Genomic DNA, 25,570 nt, shown 5'->3' on the forward strand with positions numbered 1-25,570 from the left:
TTGTATAGACTTCTCTCGGTCTACAACAGAATTGCCCCAAGTGATGAATGTTAATAAAATGAAATTAACATGTACAACAAAACAACAAATGAAGACTACTGCTACTAAAAAAAAATAGCTCAATCGGCCTGACCAGGTCAACCTACCAACTCAGGGGCAACGGAACACTTTTTAATTTTTTTTTTTTTTTTGGGGGGGGGGGTGCCTAAGCTCCAACAACTTCACCTTAACCCCACCACCAGCTTTGCCCCTGCATCCAGCATCTCTCCTTCCCTCTCATACCACGCCCCCCCCCCATCAGGGTGTCCATTATTTGTCTCCTTCCCTACCTCCTTCCCCCCCCCCCCCCCATGATCTTCAACATTTCTTTCTGTGCCCCCTCTCCCAACCCAGGGTGTCCAGAATTTCTCTTCTTCCCTACTGCCCTCCACCTCCCTGGTCTCCAACTGCTCCCCCCAGCACTGTGATCTACAGCATCTCTCTTCCTCCTCCCCCATGGTCTGCAGTATCTCACTCCCTACTGTGCTCTCAGTCTTCAGCATTTCTCTCCTTCCCTCCCTCCCCTGGGTCTCCAGCATTTCTCCCTTTCCCCCTGGCTGGTTTCCAGCATCTCTCCTTCCCTTATCTCAGTGGTCTGTAACATTTCTCTCCACTCCCTTCACTAAGTCTCCAGCATTTCTCTCCTTCTCCTTCCCCCCCCCCCCCCCCCCCCCGCATGATCTCCAGCATGTTTGTCCTTCCCTCCCTCTACTGGGTTTCCAGCATTTCTCTTCTTCCCTTTCACCCCTAGGTGGTCTCCACCATTTTCCTTCCCTTCACCCTCTGTGGTCTGCAGCATTTCTCTTCTTCCCTCCCCGCCCCCCAAGTATCCAGCATTTCTCTCATTCCCTCCGCCATGGTCTCTACGATTTCTCTCGTCCTCTCCCTCCACTGGGTCCTCCAGCATTTTCTGTTCTTCCCTTCCACCCCTGGGAAGTTTCCAGCACTTCTTCCCTTCCTCCCTCACAGTAGGCTGTAGCATTTTTCTTCTTCTTCCCCTCCCCCCCCCCAAGGTCTCTAGCATTTATCTTCTCTCCTCTCCACCCATTGTCTCCAGAATTTCTCAGCATCCCTTCTCCCCCCCCCCCCCCCCCCCGCTGGCCTGCGGCATTTTCCTGCATCCCTGCCCCTGCCCCTGCCCCATGGTTTCCAGCATTTCTCTCCCCCCCCCCCCCCACCAAGTCTATATCATCTTTCTTCTCTCTCCCCCCCCCCCCCCCCCACCCACCAAGTCTATAGCATCTTTCTTCTTCTGTCCCCATCCACACATGCAGTGTTTTTCGTACCACCTCTCCTGGGTGGCAACACTACAGTCAGCATGAGAAGAGGAATTAATTGCAGCAGCGTGAGGCTTCACGCATTGGTGCATACTCAGGGCCTTCTGGCTCCTTCCCCCTCTGAACTTCCTGTTTCATAGGAAGTGGAAGCCAGCAGGCTTTGAGCACGTGCCGATGCTCAAGGATTCACACCAGCAGCTATGATACTTCTGTTAAATTGGCAGTAGCATTGCCACCCCAGGGCAGAAGGTTTAAAAAAACCACACACACACATACCTTGCAGAGGAGCAAGCAGGAAGGAAGGAAAGTTTTAAAGGTGCCATAGCACCCGTGCCCCCCCCCCTCCCCATTCTGATGCCTATGTACCAGCTACCCAATTACTCCAGGTTTTCCTCCTAACTTAAGATACCACCTTCAGGAATTCTGAAAATAGCGATACTTTGCCCAACCTGTACCATCACATTTCAAGCCTGCTGCACCTGGCCATACCTCCCTGCTTTGTTTGATCATGCAACTTCCCAACTAAAATCAGATCAGATTGTTTGTCCCAGGTGGGCCTTTTCTGCCAATTGCATGTATGGTTTGAATTTGATAACTGCCAAAAGAAAATTTGGTTTCCTGTGTACTGGCGGTGTAGGTTGCAACACCTTTTAAAGGAGACTATAACAGAATCCGAGATGCCAAGTTCTAGGCTGGAAACTTTTTGGTCAGTCCTGGTTTTGAACTTACATCCCAAAGCAGTATGAAATTTGTAGTGCCTGATCCTGCCCATCGAAATCAGTGCTGCAAGTCCCATAATGCACTAGAAAGGGGTGGTCAGAAATCCAGAACTGTCCCAAAAGGCTCCAGCCTGGAACCGGGTATGTTGTAGGTGAACGAGTCATTGTGACCACACAGGTACCCTCCTCCCTAAGTTGTCTTCTAGGTTTCATCTAAACATTTTTCAAGTGACTGAAAACAGAAGAGAGAGGAGCCCCTGCTGCTTTCTAATAACCAACAGGCAAACACACAGAGAACAGTGCAACCAAATCTCACTATAATTCCACCAAGACAAAAAAATTGTCCCCAGTAACTGGGGGAGTGCACACTGCAAAGGATGTCAGCTTTCAGTGTTCAGTACATACCAATTAGATAATCCTGTGCTTCTTCATTCTGAAGGAAGTACTGAAATAGCTCTGCAATTCATGCAAGTGTAGGGCTACAGGAGGACTGATGGCAAACCTGGATTTGGCCTGAGTGAGCATGTGAATGCTAAGAGGAAACTTCTAAGGCTTCTTGTCTTAGCTAGTGTACCAAAGGTGAGAATCTCAGAAATGGGAGCCCTGGGCATCTTGTGGAGAGAGGGATAGGGACCTCTTTCTAGCACTGGAAGGTACGCATTGAAAAGGGGCATTTTGAAATGAAAATTAACTTACTGCAATGGTCTGTATTTCAACATTATACAACTCTAAAAAAATTTTAAAAATATTAATAAAAATGGGATCAGAATTTAACTATTGTACCTTTGAATGTTCATTTTCTTAACACTTCCATGGAGAAGGAGGTTCATAACCCCAAGCAAGCTCTTTTTTTTTTTTTTTTGCTGCTTCCCTGCCCCTCAAAAAATTAACATGTACATTAAAAGGTAAAGTTTTGAACTGGTTTTAGGTTAACCATAGGTGCAGCAAGTAGCTGCTTTTCCCCAGGAGCTATTCGTGCTCTGTAACTAACACAGGTAAAAAATAAGTAGTGCAGTAGCTTAGAAAGGATCAAAAATTGCTTTATTCAAATTTACCAATATATCAAAAGTAATACCAGAGGTAAAATATCCAGACTTCCACAAACAATTATAACTTAGCCCGTTTCTGCATCAGGAGCAAATCATATATTTATTATGAATCAGATAATGTATCCACCTGAAAAATAAATGCTTTTTCAGTTCCTACCAACATGCCCAAGTGAGAATTTCCTGGTGACCATTGCAGTGAGCTGAAGGAAGGAATGCTTTTACTAAGCCGAAGATGATGTAGAACTACTGAAATTGCTGCAAATTGCACAGTACACGTTTTAAACATTCAAGTCTATTATGGGGCACATATACTGTAGTGGACATTGAGAACATTGTCTAGCAATTTACAACTGATTCCGCATTTATGGGGCCGATGCTCAGAACTCCTGCAGTAAGCCAACCAGGGCCGCTGAGAGGGGGGGGGGGCAGGGGGAACAAAATTCCCCAGACCTCCAAGGGGGGCCCGGCGCCAGGGTCAGGCCGCCAAGCGCTGCAGTCCCTGGTCTCACCTGCCTGCCCTCAGCTCCATCTGGCACCGGGCCCCCTGCATTAAAATCGGCAGCGCCTCAGCTCCCTTTGGAAAGGCAGATCGCCTCCCTTTGGGTCCTCCCTGTGTCCAGCCCTCACAGAAATCGGAAGTTACATCAGACGAGGACGAGACACAGTGAGGGAAGGCCTGAAGGGAGGCGATCTGCCTTTCCAACGCAGTGGCATAGCTATGTGGGGCCTGGGCCCCGGTAGATTTGGCCATGGACGCCCCTGCCGACGACCCTCTCGACCCCCCCCCCTCCCCCGGCCACCTACCTTTGCTGGCGGGAGACCCCAACCCCCGCCAGCTGAGGTCCTCTTCTTCCGGAGCAAGGCTTCGTTCCATTTCAGAGTCTGACATCCTACACGTTGTACTTGTAGGCTGTCAGACTCACAGAAACAGAACGAAGCCTTGCAGATCAGCCAGCGGCCGCATTACTGGCTGATCTGCAAGGCTTCGTTTTGTTTCTGTGAGGCTGCGTGTAGGACATTAGACTTAGAAACAGAACGAAGCCTTGCGCCGCAAGAAGAGGACCTCAGCTGGCGGGGGTTGAGGTCCTCCTCCAGCAAAGGTAGGCGACGGCGGGTCAAGGAGGTGATTGGCGGGGGGGGGGGGGGGTGGCAATGGCAAGGGGCAGGGTCAGCAGCACTGGGGGGGGGGGCTAAAATGTGCCCCCTCACCTCAGGCTCTGGACCCCCCTCCCGCCAAAGTCTGGCTTTGCCCGTTCCAACCAGAGCAGCTGAGGCGCTGCCGATTTAATGCAGGGGTCAAAATCAAGGGGGGGGGGGGGGGTGTAGGGAACGTGCTTAGCACATACGCGGAAGAGTAAACTCAGCTGCTCTGCACATGCGCCTAGCCTAGCAAACTGGAAAGCAAAGCACACATTGGCATGTTTTCTGTGCTTTTAAATATAAGCATTTCAATTTTAACTTGGAATGCTTATATTTAAACAGAGGAAATAGGCACAAATGTGTGCTTTCACTTTTGGGTTTGCTCTGACTCACACACATTCGTCTTTCACTACCAGCTCTTAGGGGCTTGCACAAGTTTCCTTCTGCTTCCAAATTATTTATTTATTGCATTTGTATCCCAGGCTCAATGTGGCTTACAAAGACCTGTTATGGCATCGCCATTCCAGGGTAGCAGATACAATTGGTGTTACAAAAAGATCAAGGATGAGAAATAAGGTCTAAGCAGACAGTTATAGAAAGGTGACTTTCAGAATGATGGTGGAGTGGTGAAGTGGTGTAGTTAAGCTATGGCTTTTCGCTGTAGGCCTTGTTGAAGAGATAGGTTTTCAGAGATTTGTGAAAGTTGGTTATTTCGTTAATTGTTTGCAGCAGATTTTAAAGAAAGAATCATGAGAAATCCTCTCTTCAAACACTCTAATGCCTGCTCTGATCTGGCATTATTTTTTCAGCAGTAAAGGTGGCTTTGTTTTGTGCACTGTTCTCTGAGCAGTGGGAGGAAATAACCTCATTAACATCCATTTTGACTACATTAGCATATTTGCACCAATCTTTGTCATGCATAGTGTCTCCCATACTGGATCCTCTGAGTATTCTGCACGCACTTATGCGGGCGCTAATTGTCTCAAGTGCCCACATTTGGTTCTGAGCATCGGCCCATTACTACACCTAGACCAAGCTTCTGAAAGAATACTGCAAAGGTGTGGGTGTTTGAATACAGAAACTGCTTTCTCACAGCAAGACACGCTGGCTATCCTCATTTCCTGAAATTACAAGGCTGGGTCTGATATTTCCAGCATTAAAGTTGTTTGTCCCTTGCCCGGGCAAACCATCTAACTTTACTGATGTCAAGCAGGAACTCATGGTGGTAGATAGGAGGTTGCCAGCATAAGGCACCTGTACATTTGAGGCCTGAGCAGTGCTTGGCAGATCCCGCCAAAGGAGGCAAGTTTTAACCAAGCTGATGATAGGAGCACTATTCCTTTTAAAGTAAATGACAGGGTTCTCCAATACAGAGCTGCACAGGGACAGAAATTTCACCCATCCCTGCTGGAATCTCCTCCATCCCCGCCCGTCCCCTGTACTAAAATAACCAAACTTAACAGTAGCCCATGTTGATAACTTCCCCTCTCAGTGGTTATGGGGACCTCAATGCTATCAACCATATTCATTAATTTTATTTAGTGCTATTATAATTGCTGTGGCACAAGGAAGGGATAGAAAGGTGGGCCTGGCGCTACACTTCTCAGAAGTCCCATGGACCTGGAGGAGATTCCCGCTAACCCCATTCCCGTGCAGCTCTCTAGATCCCAATCCAGTGCTGCCCTTACTCCTCGCAGACTAAGTTAGCATTAAGAGCCTATTCCAAAGTCAGTGACTCCCACCTACTGGATGCTGATCTCAACACATAAGATCAGCAACGTTCTAGCTTCCACAAGTTTTGATATATTTTAAGGGAGGAGTAGCCTCTATTGTCCCAAGTAAAACAGAGTGTGAGCCTACTAGGGACAGAGAAAGTACCTGCACATAATAATAGTAAATCATTTTGACAGTACCACAGAAAAGTGGTATATGGGAAAATTAAGTTCTTACCTTAGTAATTTTCTTTCCTTTAGTCACAGCAGATGAATCCATTCACTGATGGGCTGTGTCCGCCTACCAGTAGGTGGAGATAGAGAACACTGAAAAACCAAAGTGCTCTATGGACGACTAGCTCCATCTGCCTTCAGTATTTGAAACTTCCAAAGTAGAGTGTATCCTCAAAGTAGAATAACATGAACTTTCCTCACAGCGAACAAATGCCCCAGAACAGGAGCAAAAACCACACAAAGGAGGGACGATCTCAACCTCCTGTAACAGAACAGAAATCCTGAAGACTGTTTTCCAACTTCTCCCAATGAGGGAACATGGCTGCAGGAAACAACTGAACAAACAAACAAAAATCAGACAGGGAGGGATCATGGATTCATCTGCTGTGACTAAAGGAAAGAAAATTACCAAGGTAAGAACCTAATTTTCCCTTCCTTGTCATCAGCAGCAGATGAATCCATTAACTGATCGAATGTACAAAAGCACTCCCTAGTTAGGGCGAGAATGTCACTCCCCGAGCAAGCACTTGCGCTCCAAACTGCGCGTCCCGCTTCACTGCACCATCCAGCCTGTAATGCCGGACAAAGGAGAGCTTAGAAGCCCAAGTAGCTGCAGTACAGCTCTCCTGAAGAGAGTGCTCCTGTTTCGGCCCATAAAGAGGGCATCGCTCTCGTGGAATGCACTTTAAATGCGTCAGGCAGAGACCGTCCTGACAGCAGATACGCAGAAAAAATGACTTGCTTGAGCCAACGGGCTATAGTGGCCTTAGACGCCAGAGACCCTCTTTGAGGACCTGACAAGACAAACAGGTGATCAGAGGTCCTGAAGTCATTTGACATTTGCAGATACTGCAAGAGAGCCCTGCGAACATCCAGAAGATGCAACTGCCCAAAAGATTCCGGAAACTCCTCCCTAGTAAAGGAGGGCAGATAATAGGCTGGTTTAGGTGAACGCTGAAACCACCTTAGGCAGGAAGGAAAGCACAGTACATACCGTTACTCTGGACTCTGAGAATTGCAGAAAGGGGTCTCGACAGGACAGAGCCTGGATCTCAGACACTCTCGCCGCGGTCATGGCCACCAAAAAGACTGCCTTTAGAGTCACATCCTTCTCTGTAGCTCGCCTCAGCAGCTCGAAGGGCGAACACTGGAGAGCCTTCAACACCAGCCCCAGGTTCCAAGCCGGACACGGCAGCCGCACTGGAGGGCGGAGCCGGAGTGCCCCTCTTAGAAATCGGGCAACGTCCGGATGAGCAGCCAGGGACCTTACCTTGAAAGCATGCCAATGCTGCCACTTGCACTCGCAGGGATTGTAGGCCAGGCCTTTTTGTAAACCATCCTGCAAAAAGTCCAGTATCGGTGAGGCAGTAGCCCGTGTGGGTGTGATCGCCTTTGAAACACACCACACCTCAAACTGGCGCCAGATCCGAGCATAAGCAACGGAAATGGACCGCTTGCGGGCCTGCAAGAGAGTGGAGATGACTTTGTTAGAATAGCCTGTCTCTCAATTGCGCCCTCTCAAGAGCCATGCCGTAAGACCAAAGCGGCAGGGATCCTCCATGGTCATCGGTCCCTGCATCAACAGGTTCGGTACCAGAGGCAAAGGAAGAGGGGCCTCCACCAGCATCCGTCGGAGGTCCGCGTACCACGACCGCCTGGGCCAATCCAGGGCAATGAGAATCACCACTCCTTGATGTAGCCGAATTCGCAGGACTCCTCGCCCTATCAAGGGCCAAGGAGGGAACACATACAGGAGGCCCAGGGGTCAGGGTTGAGCCAACACATCCAACCCCGCCGAGCGAGGATCTCTCCGTCTGCTGAAAAAGCACAGGACTTTGGCATTTGCGCTTGATGCCATTAGATCCGCTACGGGGGTTCCCCATTTGGCACAGATCTGAAGAAACACTTCGTCTGCCAGTTCCCACTCCGCTGGGTCGATTTGATGCCTGCTTAGAAAATCGGCTCGCCGACGGGGAATTTACCCGTCTATGTTTTGCGTCCTTCCAACGCTGGGGGGAATCAGCCAGACCTGGGCCATCAACACCCGGTGGGAAACCAGGTAGCATTGCAGTATCAGACACGTGCGGCAGAGCTCTTTTCAGCATGAAAGCTTTATGCATTAAAAACACAAACTCCGGGGAGAAACATTCACCCTGACCCTCCGTCTCCGAATCAGGAGAAACGGGAACAGGAGTTCCTCTGGTAGCCTCTAACCGAGGCGTCCCCCTGCACTCAGACTCCTCCACAACAGCGAGGGTCAAGGCCTGTGGCGCTTCCAAAATGGCGCCCGCTGCCAGCTCCATTGAGCGGGAACAATCATCCCTCGCCATACTCGTACCAGCTCTGGCATCTAAAGAGCACGTCTTACAGAGCCCCGCCGCTGATCTACGTTTACCACAACGGGAGCAGCGTTTAATTGCTTCAGCAGCCATCAACAGACCGGATGGAATTATATAAGTAAAATGGCGGCTTCGCACCAAAACTTACCCTGATTGGAACAGCGTCCGCGGGACCTCCCCGGAGGAGCTGGGCACCACTCTCACCTCAAAAGACTGAGTCAAACGAGCTCCAGTCAAGCTGCACGTGGAAAATAACCTCAGAATAGCTATGCAGAACCAATGCGTACTCTTTTTTTTTTTTTTAAACGCTGTGATGAAAGTTGGAGGCAGGCAGCAACAGAGGTACTCCAGTAGGCAGGGGGACGGGTAAGGCAGGGAAAGGGCAAACCTATATGCCTTCAAAGTGGGCACCACCAGTCACAACACCCCAGCTTCAATTGGCAAAAGCACAAGAGCCACCCCAGGCAGAAATTTTTCCAGGAGCTGATCAAGCTACGTCCACACCTGCTGGGAGATAGAGAAATACTGAAGGCAGATGGAGGTAGCCGTCCATAGAGCACTATGGTTTTTCAGTGTTCTCTATCTCCACCTGCTGGTAGGCGGACACAACCCATCAGTTAATGGATTCATCTGCTGCTGACAAGGAACAAATCTTATTACCCATAAACACAGACTGGGAAGAGCAGCACTGACTCCTATTGAAGATGCACAGGCAGAGCAGGGGCATAGCCAGACCTCGTGGTGGAAGGGGGCCAGAGCCCAAGGTGGGTGGGGGGGGGGGGGGGACATTTTGGTCTGCCGCCCCACTGCAGCAAATACCTTGGCTGGTGGGGGTCCCCAACCCCCGCCAGCTGAAGCCTTGTCCAGCGCCGGTCTCTAGTGCCACCACGCTGCCTGCCCTGCTGTCTTCCCCTCACGTCCTGGACCTGAACACTTCTTTTAGTGAAACTGAGCAGGGCAGGCAGCGTGGTGGTGCCGGAGACCGGTGCTGGACAAGGCTTCAGCTGGTGGGGGTTGGGGACCCCTGCCAGCAAAACCAGGGGCCCATAGGAAATTGGGGGGAGGAGGGGCAGGCCCCCACTTAGCTACACCACTGAGGCAGGGGGCAGTTGCTGTGGCAGCAAGGCAAGAGTAAGATGGAGAATGAAAGAGACATGGTGAATCTGATTTAGATTGTAAGCTCTTTTGAGCAGGGACTGTCTTTCTTCATGTTCAATTGTAAAGCGCTGCGTACGACTGGTAGCGCTATAGAAGTGATTTATAGTAATAGTAGAATTGGAGTAGGGAGGACGCAAATGCTGGGAGGAGAGAGAACCAGGCTGAGGAATAGGAAACTCCCTTCTACTCGGTTCTCCAAAAAGCAAACAGTATGTTAGACAGCAAGCTAAGATGTCACGGGACAAGCTGTCTTAAACAGGATTCAGGTACAGACAAAACTTAAGCAAGGACTGCCAATGGAGAGATTTTTACTTCCAGTACTGTCTCACACCAAACAAGGACAACACAAGACAGTTGTGGTTAGAAACAGATACATTATTACATTTATCTATTTAAAAAAAAACAACAAAACAAGAAACATTTTCTATTAATATGTATGTATAAAAATGAATTACAAGGCTGTGGCTGGGGGAGTCACTTCAATAAAACAATTACATAATGCCAAGGTTATACCCCCCCCCCCCCCCAATCCAAGCTTTTCATAAATACTTAACTTTTAACAAACTGTGTATAGATTAAAATACAACCATCAGTATTACAAATTTTACAGAGTGCCAAGTTTTGGTTTTTTTTTTTTTTTTTTTTTTTGGGGGGGGGTCAGGACAGTAGGAAATACAAAAATTGCAAATCATATGATATACATCCAACAGTATCAGAATATGCAGAGTATCATTGAGGTTACTACCATTACCCAGAAAGCAGAATCTTAACAGGACCAAAAAAATAATGTGTTAGAGCTGGGACCTTTTGCGATTACCCTCGCAAGTCCCTTTTTCAGATCCCACTTGTAGGGGTCTCACAATTCCTGGGCCTGGAGCTGCAATTCCCAAACCTGTCCTGGAGGAACCCCAGTTGGGTTTTCAAGATATCCACAATGAATATGCATGAGATCAATTTGCATACACTGCCTCCTTGGTATGCACATCTCATGCATATTCATTGTGGATATCCTGAAAGCTTGACTGGCTGGGGTTCCCCCAGGACAGGTTTGGGAATCACTGGCCTAGAGACACCCTTTTATTAGCCTCTTAATTTTTATTTGGTTTTTAACAAGATCCTCCCCCCCTTTTTTTTATTTTTAATCTACGACTAATCACAACTGCTAGAACTGTACAGAAACACAAGTTCTTTCAAGGATCTGCCTACACCTTAAATGTCAGTTGTTTACTCGTTCATCAGCTGCAAATGGTAAGCCCTTATTGCTCTGAAGGAGGAGTCTCAAATGCCTGCCACAGACAACAAAATCTCAATATTTAAACCATTCGTTACCACACAGGACAAGCTTTCTGCAATCAAAATAGATTTAGAAAAACAGCAGCATCCCACAAGCATCAGGCTTCTACAGCAGGTAGCTGGGATATATCCCTTAGTTCAGAGGAGTGGGCAACCTTGGTCCTTGAGGGCAGCAACCCAGTCAGGTTTTCAGGATTTTCTCAATGAATACACACGAGATCTATCCGCAAAACAATTGAGGCAGTGCATACAAACAGATCTCATGCATATTCATTGAGAAAATCCTGACTGGATTGCAGCCCTCAAGGACCGAGATTGCCCACCCCTGCCGTAGCAATTTGGACTGGATAACTACTTATCATCTGCTATGTTACATGTCCATTGTATGCAACGTAGTAAAACCCAGGACTAGGTTAGGCTGTCCCTACTGGCCTAAAGTTAATTGATAGCACTAAAGGCAGCTAAACCCTTATGTAACAGAACCATGGAAGCCTCATAAAACAGAGGTCTCAGCTGATGAACCAGGGTTGCTCAATTTGGGGAGGTCTTACAGAACAAGAGCAGCTGCATGGGTCACAGGTGACACTGTATGTTACTGGTACTGTCATCCAAAAGCACCCATGGGGAAACCCAAGATTTTAGAATGCTCCACTGCAAATACCATAAGTACAACACAAAGAAAAATGGAGAAAAGCCCGTCCACCTTTTAAACCTACTCTCACTGAAGTGTAAAGATGCATCTGCAGACTGATGGTGTGCTGATGGGTGATGCTCTTCCCTACTACCACTTATAAACTGCCCTCCATATTAGTCCACTTGAATATTAGCAATACAAGGTCAAATGGTAAGTAATAGCTTTATACTGACTTAACCAGGTTTAAGAGTCTCACTTCTCTTTTCTGCTCTCTTCTCAGGCCTGTAAAGACACAGGTCCGTGTACTAACCTGATAAAAAATATAAACCTTGATTGCTGAACTAGCTTCTACCTACAACTTTTCTTTCTTTATTTATTATTTAGATTTTGCTCACACCTTTTCAGTAGTAGCTCAAGGTGAGTTACATTCAGGTACACTGGGTATTTTTTGAGCCTTATATCTTCATATCTTAAAAACTGAAATAACTAGAGTAACAGTGCAAGTGTTTGTGAAAGCCGAGAATCTGCACTACTTGCTATGTGCAGTAAAAAAGAAAAAAAAAATACTGGCATTTTTCTGCACCAATTTAATAGAGGGATAAGTAAAACCACCTCTTGATCTGGAAATACCTTCCTTATTACGGATACATTTAGCAATGGTGAAATGGGGGATACAGACTCCCAGCTTTAAGAGTCAAGGAGAGAGATTAGCAATCACAAACAATAGGAAAATAAAACGGAAGTGTGAACCTTCCGATGACCTGCCCAGAAGTCTCTTCCCCGTCATACATAATGAACTCAAACCCCAAAGTCCAAGCAAAAGGCATGTCCACTAGCAGAGGGATAGCTTACCTAGAAGTTATGGCTTCAACACACAGGTCTCAACATGGAGCAGAGGTTTGATATAAAAAGCAGTATTTGGGAAGAACTGATTTCAGTGAGGTTGCAGACATGTAGAAGAATCCTTTACCAAGCAGCAAAATACAGACCTCAAAAAGCAAATACTGTCATGCTAGGTCAGTAACTGAAGCAATCCGACTAGGATTTCTGGTGTTAAGAACCCCACTGTTTGCTAAAAGTTATAATTGCAATAAGGGTCTTACAGCTGCAATGTTACAGATGTACACACTGAAAAAAATGAATAGGAATCCGGAAGCTTCTGCATGGAGTGGTGATTTCACAGCTTCCATGTATATGTGGAATCACTTTCAATATGTAGCTGCCCCATTTCATAAACCTACAGGTGTAAGTGCTGCAAGCTAAATATTTAAGTAACAAATTTAACTTTTCTGCCTCCAAAATAGAACCAACGGAGGATTAAGGAGAATGGCTACCTTAATCCTTCATGTAAAGCTCTGGCCAAAACATGGCAAGTTTTCCCTCATCACACACAGATTTGAGTACTGCCCAAGCCATGCTCCCTTCAAATTTCTACATGGGAAAGATCTCCATGTGTAAATAGCAGCTCTCTAAAATAGATATTTACACAAGTGCGAGACATGTGTAAATGGCACTATTTACAAATGGATGTTTCTAAAATAATGGCCAAAGCATGATACAATCTTTGCATCTTTTATTAACAGTTGACTGATTTTTTTTTTTTTTAATTAGTGCCCATTTCCTATTTTCTGCTCCTCCTTCTATATGGAGGTATTTTAAAACCTTTATATTTACATTAGCTTAGTCCACAAAGTTACAAAACTTATAATATACATATAGATATTTACACACTATATACAAAGTAAACAAGGATCTAGGAAAGCGTGCTTCCTGGGGGGCGCCCTCGCCTCTCAGCATCTCTCTTCAGCTCCTCGTCCAATTTCATCATGTCCAAAGGGGCTATTTTGGCTACTTCAAAGAAGACTCTGAAATCGAAGAGCCAGGTATTAGCACATTAACAAAGTTACCCATAACAAAAAATTAACACCATATTGCGAAAGCTATTCAGATCTATGATAGGAAGCCAGGACAAGGAAGGGTACATATATGAGGCATTTTATGGGAATGCAGCCATCAAAATAGACAATGAGAGTCAGCTTGGTAGTTTAGTGGCTATAGGGAAGGTCCCTGGTTTGATCACCAGGATGGGTTCTTCTACTCCTTGCGTGGGCTAATGAGTCATTGCTTAAGAGTGACTCCTAGTGGCCAGATTCAGGGACCTGAAAGGAGCCCTGTATATGGCACTTGGCCCAGGACCACACTAGGTATGCTGAGGGGGGGGGGGGGGGGGGGGGGCAAAGGATGTAGGAATACTGAACGGGTGGGAGAGGAGAGTGAACTGCTTGTATGGTTGCAAAGGAAGACTTGTGGTGCCAGATCCCAGCCCTGGTTCTCCATTGATCTGGAAGCAGGAGGAAGAATCTACCAGATCAATGAGAATGTAGGGATACCACCTCCCCCTAACAAAGTCCACAACTATATGGGTATGTTAAAGGAAGGGAGGCCTTGCTTTGAGAACGCAGCCACCATACTGAACAGAATAAGAAGCGAGCTGTACTTGCAAACTTTGGAGGAAGAACTGGGGAACCTCCGTCCTGATGCATTTTATACGCAATATGTTCATGTTGAGGAAGGTTTCCTACTATGCTTAATTAAATGTTCTTTTCTGTATAAAGACTTTTGCAGAAAGAGTTTTAAGAAGATTGATAATTAGTAACTGGACCCATAAAGATTGGGAGCTATTTCAGTGCTGTTTGAAATTATAGTGGGCTACAGTCTTTGCTATCTCATGGTCCAACCAGTTATAAAAATAGTAGTAACTTTGGGATAATTTTGTTGCGATTTTCACCCAAATATTGAGCAGATCTGGCCACAGGACCAGTACGCTTCTAGATTTACCCCTGGGCTCCTTGATACTACTTATGCACTCTGGGCTGCATGATCCCAAGTACCTTGGGCAGATATGGGTTGAGGATGAACTCCTCTCCTTCTCTGAACTCCAAGATGACTATAGCTTGCCCAGTACTGACCTTTTTCATTGTATGCAGTTGAGAGATTTCATACTGCATAGGGCTAGGGAGGAGCTCTCCTTACTTGTATAGAACTGGCCATGAACTCGGTCACTGGGAAAGGGGAGATCTGTAGACTATATCAAGCATTGTTGAAAGACGATATATCTGTTCAGAAATATATTAGTAAATGGGAAACACTTTAATCACAGACCTGCAACCCAAAACAATGGGATAAAGTTTTTAAATGTCTGTTTAAAGTATGTATTGCCACCCGGCACCCCAACATAATAGCCCTGACAAAATAGCACCGACAAAACAGCTTTGTAACAAAATATCTCTTGACAAGTCAGCCCCTAACAAAATAGCCCCTCCCACAAAATAACCCTTGACAAAATGGCTCCTAGACAAAATAGCCCCCTAGAAAAAAATAACACCACATCACAAAAAAAAGAAAATGATAAACTACAAGTGAAATCTTCACTGATAAAGGCTCCTACCAGCATTACATTGAATAAAGCATTCATGTAAGCCACATTGCGCCTGCTCTTGTGGGAAAATGTACCAAAAATAAATCAATATATAAACAAAATTCTATAGCTGGAATGTCCTGCCAAAACAACTAAAAGAGCTAGTCAACCACCAACAGTTCAAGAAGACCTTAAAAACATTCTTATTTGACAAGGCTTATTCATAAGCACCGCCATACTGGGAAAAGATCAAGGGTCCATCAAGCCCAGCATCCTGTCTCCGACAGCGGCCAATTTAAGAACCCGGCAACCCCCCCCCCCCCCCCCCCCAAAAAAAAAAAAAAAAAAAGTAAATAATGTTTTACTTTTTTTTTTTTTTTAAATAATGTTCAATGGTCTTTTCCTTCAGGAATCTGTCCAAACCCCCCTTAAACTCTGTAAGGCCAGCTGCTGTCACTACGTTCTCTGACAACGAGTTCTAGAGTCCAACTACACGCTGAGTAAAGAAAACCTCTCTCTTATTTGTTTTAAATCTACCATATTCTAGCTTCATTTTTGTCTGAAAGTGTAAACAAACGCTTCACACCTGCCCGCTCTACTCCGCTCATTATCTTGTAGACTTCTATCATATCACCCCTCAGCTGCCTTTTCTCCAAGCTGAAGAGCCCTAACCTTCTTAGCCTTTCCTCATAGGGAAGTTGTTCCATCCCTTTTATCATTTTCGTCACCCTTCTCTGCACCTTCTCCAATTCCTTTATATCTTTTTTAAGATGCGGCGACCAGAATTGGACACAATATTTGAGGTGCAGTCACACCATGGAGCGATACAACGGCATTATAACATCTTCGTGTTTGTTTTCCATCCCTTTTCTAATAATACTCAACATTCTGTGTGCTTTCTTAGCCGCCACAGCACACTGAGCAGTTTTCAACGTTATCAACGATGACTCCCAGATCCCTTTCTAGTTCTATGACTCTTAACACGGAACCCTGCATGACATAGCTGTAATTCAGATTCCTCTTACCCACATGCATCACTTTGCACTTGTCAACATTGAACTTCATCTGCCACTTGGATGCCCAATCCCCCAGTCTTGCGAGGTTCTCCTATAATCTTTCACACTCCTCCTGCGACTTGACGACCCTAAATAACTTTGTGTCATCTGCGAATTTAATTACCTCACTAGTTACTCCCATCTCTAGGTCATTTATAAATATGTTAAAAAGCAGCGGTCCCAGCACAGACCCCTGAGGGACCCCACTAACTACCCTTCTCCACTGTTTAACCTCTCTCTCGTTGACTGTACAGGTTATTCGCCGGTTGCTTCGCCCCTGACATTCACCTCGTGTTATCCCATGTTCCTTCCCCTCCTGTCTCATTCCGTATCTGTGCCATCTCTGTACTGTATTGTATCCTCTTGAATTAATGTAAGCCACATTGCGCCTGCTCTTGTGGGAAAATGTGGGGTAAAAATGCACCAAAATAAATAAATAAAGTCTATAGCTACCAAGGTAAAATTATGTATAATCATACCTGATAATTTTATTTCCATTAATCATAGCTGATCAATCCATAGACTGGTGGGTTGTGTCCATCTACCAGCAGGTGGAGATAGAGAGCAAACTTTTGCCTCCCTATATGTGGTCATGTGCTGCCAGCAACTCCTCAGTATGTCGATATCAAAGCTCCATCTGCAGGACTCAGAGAATTACACCCACAAAGGGACACTCTGCCCAGCTCACCACCGCCGAAACGGGGGAGGGGAATTAACCCAGCTCATCCCCACACAAGTGGGGGAGGGGAATTAACCCAGCTCATCCCCACACAAGTGGGGGAGGGGAATCCGTCCAGCTCATCCCCGTGGAGCGGGGGAGGGACACCACACCCGCCGATGCGGGGGGATCTGGCTTATCCTGCAACCGCGGGAGGAGCTGACTGACCCTAGCACCGCCGAAGCGGGAGGGGTACAAAACTGCCCTACAACCGCACGAAGCGGGAGGGAGTGCCGGCAGAATTTATGTCTCAATCCAGCCCCGTAAAACGGAGGGGAGAGGAATGCAGCAGCTCACTGTAACACAAACTCGTCTCAACTCTTGAAGAATCCAAGTGAAAAAACTTGAACCCGAAGTCTTCCTGAAGTAACTGAAGACTAAACTTGAACCTGAAATGCAACCAGAATAGAAACCATACAGATATCTGGGCGGGGCTATGGATTGATCAGCTATGATTAATGGAAAGAAAATTATCAGGTATGATTATACATAATTTTACCTTCCATATCATCAAGCTGATCAATCCATAGACTGGTGGGATGTACCGAAGCAGTACTCACCCAGGGCGGGACATAGAAATCCCTGAACTCAACACTGAAGCTCCACACCGGGCCTCCGCCCGTGCCGCCACAGTCAAGCGGTAATGCTTGGAGAATGTATGGGCCGACGCCCAAGTTGCCGCCTTGCATATCTCTTCCAAGGAGACGGACCCGGCCTCTGCCATCGAGGCCGCCTGAGCTCTAGTGGAGTGAGCCTTCAGCTGGATAGGCGGCACCTTCCCCGCGGCCACCTAAGCCGCGGCAATGACTTCCTTGACCCATCTTGCCACTGGAGGCTTAGCAGCCTGCAGACCCTTACGAGGACCTGCCAACAGGACAAACAGATGATCCGATTTCCGGAAATCATTGGTCACTTCCAAGTATCTGATGATGACTCGTCTCACATCCAGATATTTAAGAGCAGAGTACTCCTCTGGGTAGTCCTCCCTACGAAAGGAAGGGAGACAGAGCTGCTGATTCACATGGAAGCGAGAAACAATCTTGGGCAGGAAGGAAGGCACTGTGCGAATAGTCACTCCTGCCTCAGTGAACTGCAGAAAAGACTCTCGACATGAGAGTGCCTGGAGCTCGGAAACTCTTCTGGCTGAAGGATAGCCACCAAAAAGACTGCTTTCAACGTCAGGTCTTTCAGAGATGCCCTCAACAAGGGTTCAAAAGGCGGCTTCTGTAATGCTCTGAGCACCAGGTTAAAATTCCACGCAGGCACCATTGAGTGCAGAGGAGGGCGCAGGTGCTTAACTCCCTTGAGAAAACGCACCACATCTGGCTACGAAGCCAGGGAAGCACCCTTCAGGCAGTCCCTGAAGCAAGCCAGGGCCGCTACCTGGACTTAAAGGGAACTGAGCAACAGGCCTTTCTCCAGACCTTCTTGCAGGAATGCCAACACTGAAGAAATTGGAGCAGCGAATGAAGAAAATGAGCCTGCTTCGCCACGCTGCAAAGGTACGCCAAACCCTGGCGTAAGCAGTAAAAGTAGAGCACTTCCTCGCTCTCAGCATAGTGGCGATGACCTTGTCTGAGAAGTCCTTCTTCCTCAGACGCTGCCGCTCAATAGCCAGGCCGTAAACCCAAAGGGGGAGGGATCCTCCATCACCACGGGACCCTGATGTAACAGACCCTGCTCCACTGGCAGCCCCACCAGGATTATCCAGCCCGGATGCTTTGCCAATCGGACTAGCACCCTGCCCAACATGGGCCAGGGCGGGAACACATAGAGAAGCTCTTGTGTTGGCCACTGTTAGAGGAGAGCATCGACTCCCAGAGATCGAGGGTCCCGTCCTCTGCTGAAAAAACGCGGCACTTGGCAACTGGCCGATGACGCCAATAGATCTAGGCTCGGCTGGCCCCAGCGCTTCGTGATATCCAAGAACGCCTGAGCCGATAACTGCCACTCTCCGGGATCCAAGGTATGGCGACTGAGAAAGTCCGCCTTGACATTCATGACTCCGGCAATGTGGGCTGCTGACAGCTGCTCCAGGCTCGCTACCGCCCACTGGCATAGATTCACGGCTGCCTTGGCTAGAGGGGCGCTCTTGGTACCTCCCTGGCGGTTGACATAGACCACAGCCGTGGCATTGTCCAACAGGACCCGTACTGGCTTCAACGCCAGTACCGGGATGAACTCCAAAAAACGCCAACCGAATGGCTCTGAGTTCCAGGAGGTTGATAGACCACTTTGCCTCTGCAGGAGACCAGAGCCCCTGCGCTGTCCTTCCCAAGAAGAGGGCTCCCCAGCCCGACAAAGAGGCGTCCGTCGTGACGACAATCCACTCCCGGGTCACCAGAGGCATTCCTGCAGACAACCTGTCTGTCTGCGTCCACCAGCTCAGCGCCTTGCGCACTGCTGGGTCCAAGGGAAGGCGCACAGCATAATCCTCCGACATCGGAGTCCAGCGCAGCAGCAGAGATTGTCGAAGTGGTCTCATATGAGCCCTGGCCCAGGGCACTACATCCATCGTGGCCGACATAGAGCCCAACAGCTGCACATAGTCCCAAGCCCGAATAGGAGAGGCTACTAGGAACTAGTCCACCTGAGCCTGAAGCTTGACAATCCAATTGTCTGGCAGGAACACTCTGCCCACTTGGGTGTCGAATCGAACTCCCAGATGCTCCAGGGACTGAGTCGGGCGCAGCTGGCTTTTCTCCCAGTTGATGATCCACCTCAGGGAGCTCGAAAGAGCAACCACCCGGTTCACAGCTTTGCCGCACTCTGCATAAGAGGGGCTTGGATCAACCAGTCGTCCAGATAAGAATGGACTTGAACTCCTTCCTTCCACAGGAAGGCCGCGATGACCACCATTACTTTGGAGAAGGTCCGCGGAGCAGTAGCCAACCCGAACGGGAGGGCTCTGAACTGGAAGTGTCGACCAGTACTGCAAAATGCAAAAAGCGTTGATGAGGAGGCCAGATGGGAATATGCAAGTACGCGTCCTTGAAGTCCAAGGATGCCAGGAACTCTCCTGCCTTCACTGCCGCTATAACAGAGCGGAGGGTCTCCATGCGAAAGTGCCGAACTTTCAAGGCCCAATGGACCCCTTGAGGTCGAGGATAGGCCGTACAGAACCTCCTTTCTTTGGAATCACAAAGAAAAAGGAGTAACGTCCCTTGCCAGGCTGATTCTCTGGCACCGGAACGACCGCCCCCAGGCGGAACAGATTGTCCAAGGTCTGCTACACTACCACAGCTTTGACCGGAGACTTGCAGGGAGAGAGTACAAACCCGTCTTTTAAGGGTCGGCAGAACTCTAGCTTGTAGCCGTCTCTGATGACTTCCAGCACTCAAGCGTCTGAAGTTATTGTGGTCCACTCGCCCATAAACGAGGACAGCCGTCCTCCAATCTGCACTGAGGCGTGGACCAAGGCCCCGTCATTGGGTACGAGACCCTGGGGGAGGACCGGAGGGAGCACCTCCGGGACGGCGGTCTCTGCGAAAGGAATGCTGCTTGGGGGAGAAGTTCCTCTTGAAGGAAGAGAGGGCAGAGGAGCCCGACCTGCCCAGGCGGTACCGACGGGCTTCCTGAGCCCGTCCTCTGGAGGTACCAGGGCGAGTACTAGCCCGAGCCCTGACCTCTGGTAACTTCTTGCCCTTAGACGTGCCGAGATCGGTCACGATTTTGTCCAGCTCGACCCCAAAGAGCAGCTTGCCTTTAAAAGGCAATCTAGCCAGGCGGGATTTAGAGGCATGGTCAGCAGACCAATGTTTCAGCCAAAGCCACCACCGCGCAGAGATTGTCTGAGCCATGCCTTTAGCTGAGGCTCTCAAGACATCATACAGCAAGTCTGCCAAATAGGCTAAGCCCGATTCCAGGGCCGGCCAAACAGCCCTCAAGGAATGATCCGAGGGGGAAGCCCGCTGCACCATAGTCAGGCACGCCCTGGCCACATAGGAGCCGCAAACTGAGGCCTGCAAACTTAAAGCAGCCGCCTCAAAGGACGACCTTAAGGCCGCCTCCAATCCTCTGTCTTGGGCGTCCTTTAGGGCCGTGCCACCTTCCACTGGTAACGCCGTTTTCTTAGTCACCGCAGTGATTAAAGAATCCACGGTAGGCCACAGAAAGGCCTCACGTTCACCTTCAGGCAAAGGATAGCGGCGGGACATAGCCCTAGCCACTTTAAGGCTCGCTTCCGGGACATCCCATTGAGCCGAAATTAAGGAGTGCATGGCATCATGCATGTGGAAGGTTCTAGGCGGGCGCTTCGTCCCCAGCATAATGGCAGAGCCAACAGGGGCTGAGGGAGAGACGTCCTCCGGAGAGGAAATCTTCAAAGTGTCCATGGCCTGTAACAACAGGTTGGGCAAATCCCCTGGGCTAAAAAGCCGCGCTGCAGAGGGGTCATCCGCTCCATCCGAGCGGGGATCCGTCTCCTCCAAGGAATCCGCAAAGGACCGTTGGGAGATCTCAGACACGCTGCCCTCATCTACATCGGAGGAGACAAATTCCTCCAAGGCCTGGGAATCAACCCGAGGGCGTTTACCTCTGGGAACCTCAACCTCTTTACCAGACGAGGGAGCAGGGGCAGCGTTTTGCATGAGGAAAGCCTGATGCAGCAGCAAAACAAACTCGGGGGAGAAACCCCCCAGACTGTCCGCAGCCTGGGCAACAGCCCTAGACGCACCCTCAACCGGCGCTCGTAAGAGCGGGGGAGAGACATGCTGCGCATCCAAAATGGCGTCCGGCGCGACACTCCGCGAAGGAGCCGCGCGGGAAGAACGGCGCTTAACTTTAGCCGCTTTTGTGCCGTCGCCCAAATTAAGGGCGTTCATGGCATTAATGTCTCCAACCTCAAGGGCGGCCCACGAAGAAGCCATCCGAGCCGCGTGGCCGGCCAAGATGGCGGAGGCGAGGAGCGGGGGATGGGCGTTTATGGCGGGAAAAACCGCCACGCCGGAGGAAGGACCGGGACATTCATCGGTCACGAAACTGTCACCCAACAAGGGCAAATTAGGCTGTAAGACCCCCGCATCCCCTCTAGAAGCGCTCAAGCGATCCGGGGAGCGACCCTTTGCGCCCTCGCCCTCCGACGCCATATGCCACGAGGAGAAGAATCGGGGAACCCCCTGCCCGCTATAAAAAGGTAAAAATTACCTGCTGTCCGCTCCGAGCTGTAACGAACTGGTGTCCCAGTGAGTAGCTGCAATGAACGTTTAAATAAACGTCGAAATAAACGCCTTTAAGGACGTTTAAAAATTTTTTTTTTTTTTTTTAAACGGAGCCAGCGGGAGGGGGGAGAAAAGGAGGGACCTGGCACCACCAGGTTTGCACTTGCTCAAAAGAGCCCTCAACCCCAGGCACTCAACAAAACCTAAAAATTAGGCTTGGAGGCCTAGCCAGAGCTGCTGCTGTGTGTGACCACCACCTGCTGAGATAGAGAACATACAGGAGGAGTTTCCGGCAGCACATGACCACATATAGAGAGCAAACGTTTGCCTCCCTATCTCCACCTGCTGGTAGATGGACACAACCCACCAGTCTATGGATTGATCAGCTTGATGATATGGAAAGTAGTATTGTAAGCACCTTTATTTTATTGAGTAAAGTTTTGTCACTTTACACTAGGCCCCTGTTATAAAATCACCTCCCAGGGTCCTTGGAGCTAACCCTAAGATATGTGGAGGCTTATTTTCAAAGCACTTAGACTTACAAAGTTCCATAGATTACTATGCAACTTTGTAAGTCTAAGTGCTTTGAAAATAAGCCCCTAGGAATAGCAGTGAAAAATTATATGACATACTAAAAGCAAGGAAAGCCACTTTTATGTTGCAAGTATAACTGGCTGTTTACTGTGCCAGTCAGCCCAGAGGGTACCCCAGTGGAGGACTCACTTGTGAGAGTACTTGCTCCGCACGGCCTTTAGATTCTTGTCTTGCCAATACGTCACCAGAAAGTTTAACCTCTTGACCAGCGAGTGCAGCTCTATGGCTTCATAGCCACTGTAATAAACCAGAGTAGGAGTCTGAAAGAAGAGGAGTCAAGAAATTAAACACATAGTAAGGGCATAATAATGTGCATGGCAAGTTCATTCGGTGAAGGAATACAAATGCTTCTATCCCAGTGTTTGCAGATATACTATTGTACTGCCCTGACAGGCCAGTCACAGCATCAAGGAATCCAGAACAGGAAATAAGGTTAAATTCAAAAGGTGGAGGGGATATGTTTGGTATGGGGAAAGATTGGGAGGTTTAGTTACCATCGATACAGAATATACTAAGCTACTTGAATGAATCTCTTGCTGTCAGGTTTTATTTTTAATATGAATTCCTAGAACTAACTAAACCTTGAGCACAAGTGACAGATTAGGAAGTGAGATACTGAGCAGTTACTTCAGAACTACTTCCTTGTATTGCTTCTTTAAAAATCAGCTCATCTCCACCTTTCCCCAAGATCATCCCCTTTCTTCTAGGCAGCACCATAACGGTGCAGCCATACAGGGCACAAATATGAAAGGGATGCAAAATTACGTTACAGATGTGTCAGAGCAAGAGAGGAGGGAGGAGCCGAGACCCGTGCACAGTACAAATGGTCAGAGTTGCTACCAGGCACACAGAGCCCAGTGAATTACAGTGCAATTTATCAGTCGTCCTTCCTTGCAGCTAGCAGCTGGAGCACTCTTAATTGCATGTCCTTCTGGCTGCCATAGAGCCAGGCAATGTCAACACAACACATAATAAAACATTTGTTATGATTCTGCTACTAGACAGACAAGGGGATGTTTGGGACTTGCTCCTGATTGGCTTGTCAGGGGCTGAGCTGACAGCTGAAGCAGCAGACGTCAGAAGCCTGATCTACTTAAGCCTACTTCTCCTTACCTCTCTTGCTTTAGACTTTGATTGCTGTTAGCTGAAGCCAGCTTTCCTCTCTCTCTGTTTGTGCTAGTGCACACTGTGTTAACATTGGAGATTTGCTTTCTCTCCTGGTCGCTTAGATTCTGTGTGAGTGCTGGGTATTCCCAGCGAGTGCTTGATTGCCTCACTACACTGCACCTGGGTCTATTCTCTGCTTGGCTGGTGTTGTATTCTTTGTGGTAAGCTTGTCCCTTGTATGTTCCAGTTTGTGTTTAAGTTTCCCTTTCCTCTGTGTTAACCCTTTGTCTGCAGTGGAAGCCCTGCTTCTGGCAGGTTGTGTTTTGAAGCAGTCTTTTCCTTTAGCCTGCTTTAATTCCTTCTTTGCTGTGTCTGTCTCCTGTTTCTGGTGAGCACTGCTCCTCATCTGATCTGTGTGTGTTAAGGCAACGTTCTCTGTTTGCTTACCTTTCCCTTGTGTGCTGTGTGGCACAGCCTCGTGGATTCCTTTATTGCAGTTCCTTTTTTCCTTTGTGTGGATTCCCTTTACCTTTGAGTGCTGTGTGGAACAGCCTTGTTTATTCCTCTTTAGCAGTTCCCTTTATCCCTGTATGTTGTGAGGTTAGCATTGTGTATTCTTAAGTGGCTTTCCCTTTCCCTTGTGTGCTGTATGGTACAGCCTAGAATGGCTTCCTTTATCCTTGACTGCCTGTGACACAGCCTTGTGTTTCCTATAGAAACGTCTATCAGTCCCTTTTCTCTTGCGTTCTTAGCTAGCGCTGTGTGTGTTGCTGGTGCTCCTGTCCCTTTGGGGACCCCTCATTGTTCTGTCTCCCTTCCCAGTGTATGACTCGGTTCCTGTTCGGCCGTGAGGCCCGCACACTTGAACACTGTGCGAGTGGGTTCCGGATAGAGCATTCAGGCGGGCCTCATGGCCTATCTCCCATTTTCTGGTGGTGCTAGTTTGGTTGTGTATGTGGGGGGCTTGGTGGCTGGGGTAGTGCATAGTCCCTGTTCGGTCTACCCTAGGCCTTGGCCAAAACCCTATACTAGGCCTCTGACTGGGCTCACGACCAGATTAACAACATTTAATAGACAGTATAGGGTATAAGCAAAGATGGAACATATAGATAGGTAAGAGAGTAACAGGAGTAAGAAAATAAGAGGATTCATTTAAGAAAGTTGCACGAGGTCAGAAAGGTGTTAGAATATTATCTTAGCTAGGATAGAGTGAATAACATGTGCAGCTGGTGCCTGTGTGTGTTTCTAGCAAGTTACTTATTCCATTAAAGGCCTGATTGAAGAGCATAGCTTTCACCTGTTTCCTGGAAGACAGAGTCTTGTGTTAAGCAAAGCCTTTCAGAGAGTGCATTCCAGAATGTGGGGCCGGAGAAGATCGCTGATGGGTATCACATCATATGATATCCTTTGGAGAGCGTGTGGTTAGGGATACTCCTTGGGAGGACCTTAGTGTCCTTGGAGGTGTGTAGAGGGTGATCCTATTCAAGTATTTTACACCATTTCCTTTAAAGACCTTGAAGGTTAGACATAATTTATCCATGTATTGTACTGGTAGCCAGTGAGGCTTTTGCAAAAATGGTGTAATGTGCCATTTACAACCTTCTATTAGTCTTGCTGCAGCATTCTGAACCAACTGGAGCAGGTGTAGACAAAAAGGAAACAGTCCCCATGATGATAAAATAAGGACAAACAGCGAAGAATGCCAACAGATGATAAAGAGTCATATCAATCAATCTTTATTAGAAATTGCAGTCTATAATGACAACTTATAGCGCACATTTGCAGTAAATCCATGGCACAGAGGACTCCACACTGCCATGTTTCGGCACCAGGCATGCATTAAGAGTCAGACAATAGTACAAACAGAACATCCAACAATCAAAATGTGTGTCACATGTGATATAAGTGTTAATTATTAAAAGATG

The 25,570-nt window shown here is 48.0% G+C and overlaps 1 protein-coding gene across 1 annotated transcript in view; it reads right to left on the reverse strand.

Moving 5' to 3' along the window:
• Positions 1 to 10,681: 10,681 nt before the first annotated feature.
• The window catches only part of CCNB3 (cyclin B3), a 92,452-nt gene continuing 77,563 nt past the window's right edge, over positions 10,682 to 25,570 (reverse strand). Inside the window, exons 11-12 of the mRNA XM_030210455.1 lie at positions 22,668 to 22,798; positions 10,682 to 13,459 (exon numbers count right to left, since the gene is read on the reverse strand). Coding sequence (XP_030066315.1) covers positions 13,348 to 13,459; positions 22,668 to 22,798 — 243 coding nt within the window. The 3' untranslated portion in view covers positions 10,682 to 13,347. The remainder of the gene's footprint in view (positions 13,460 to 22,667; positions 22,799 to 25,570) is intronic.

This window comes from Microcaecilia unicolor, chromosome 7 (assembly GCF_901765095.1).
Source record: "Microcaecilia unicolor chromosome 7, aMicUni1.1, whole genome shotgun sequence".
NCBI classification, from domain to species: domain Eukaryota; kingdom Metazoa; phylum Chordata; class Amphibia; order Gymnophiona; family Siphonopidae; genus Microcaecilia; species Microcaecilia unicolor.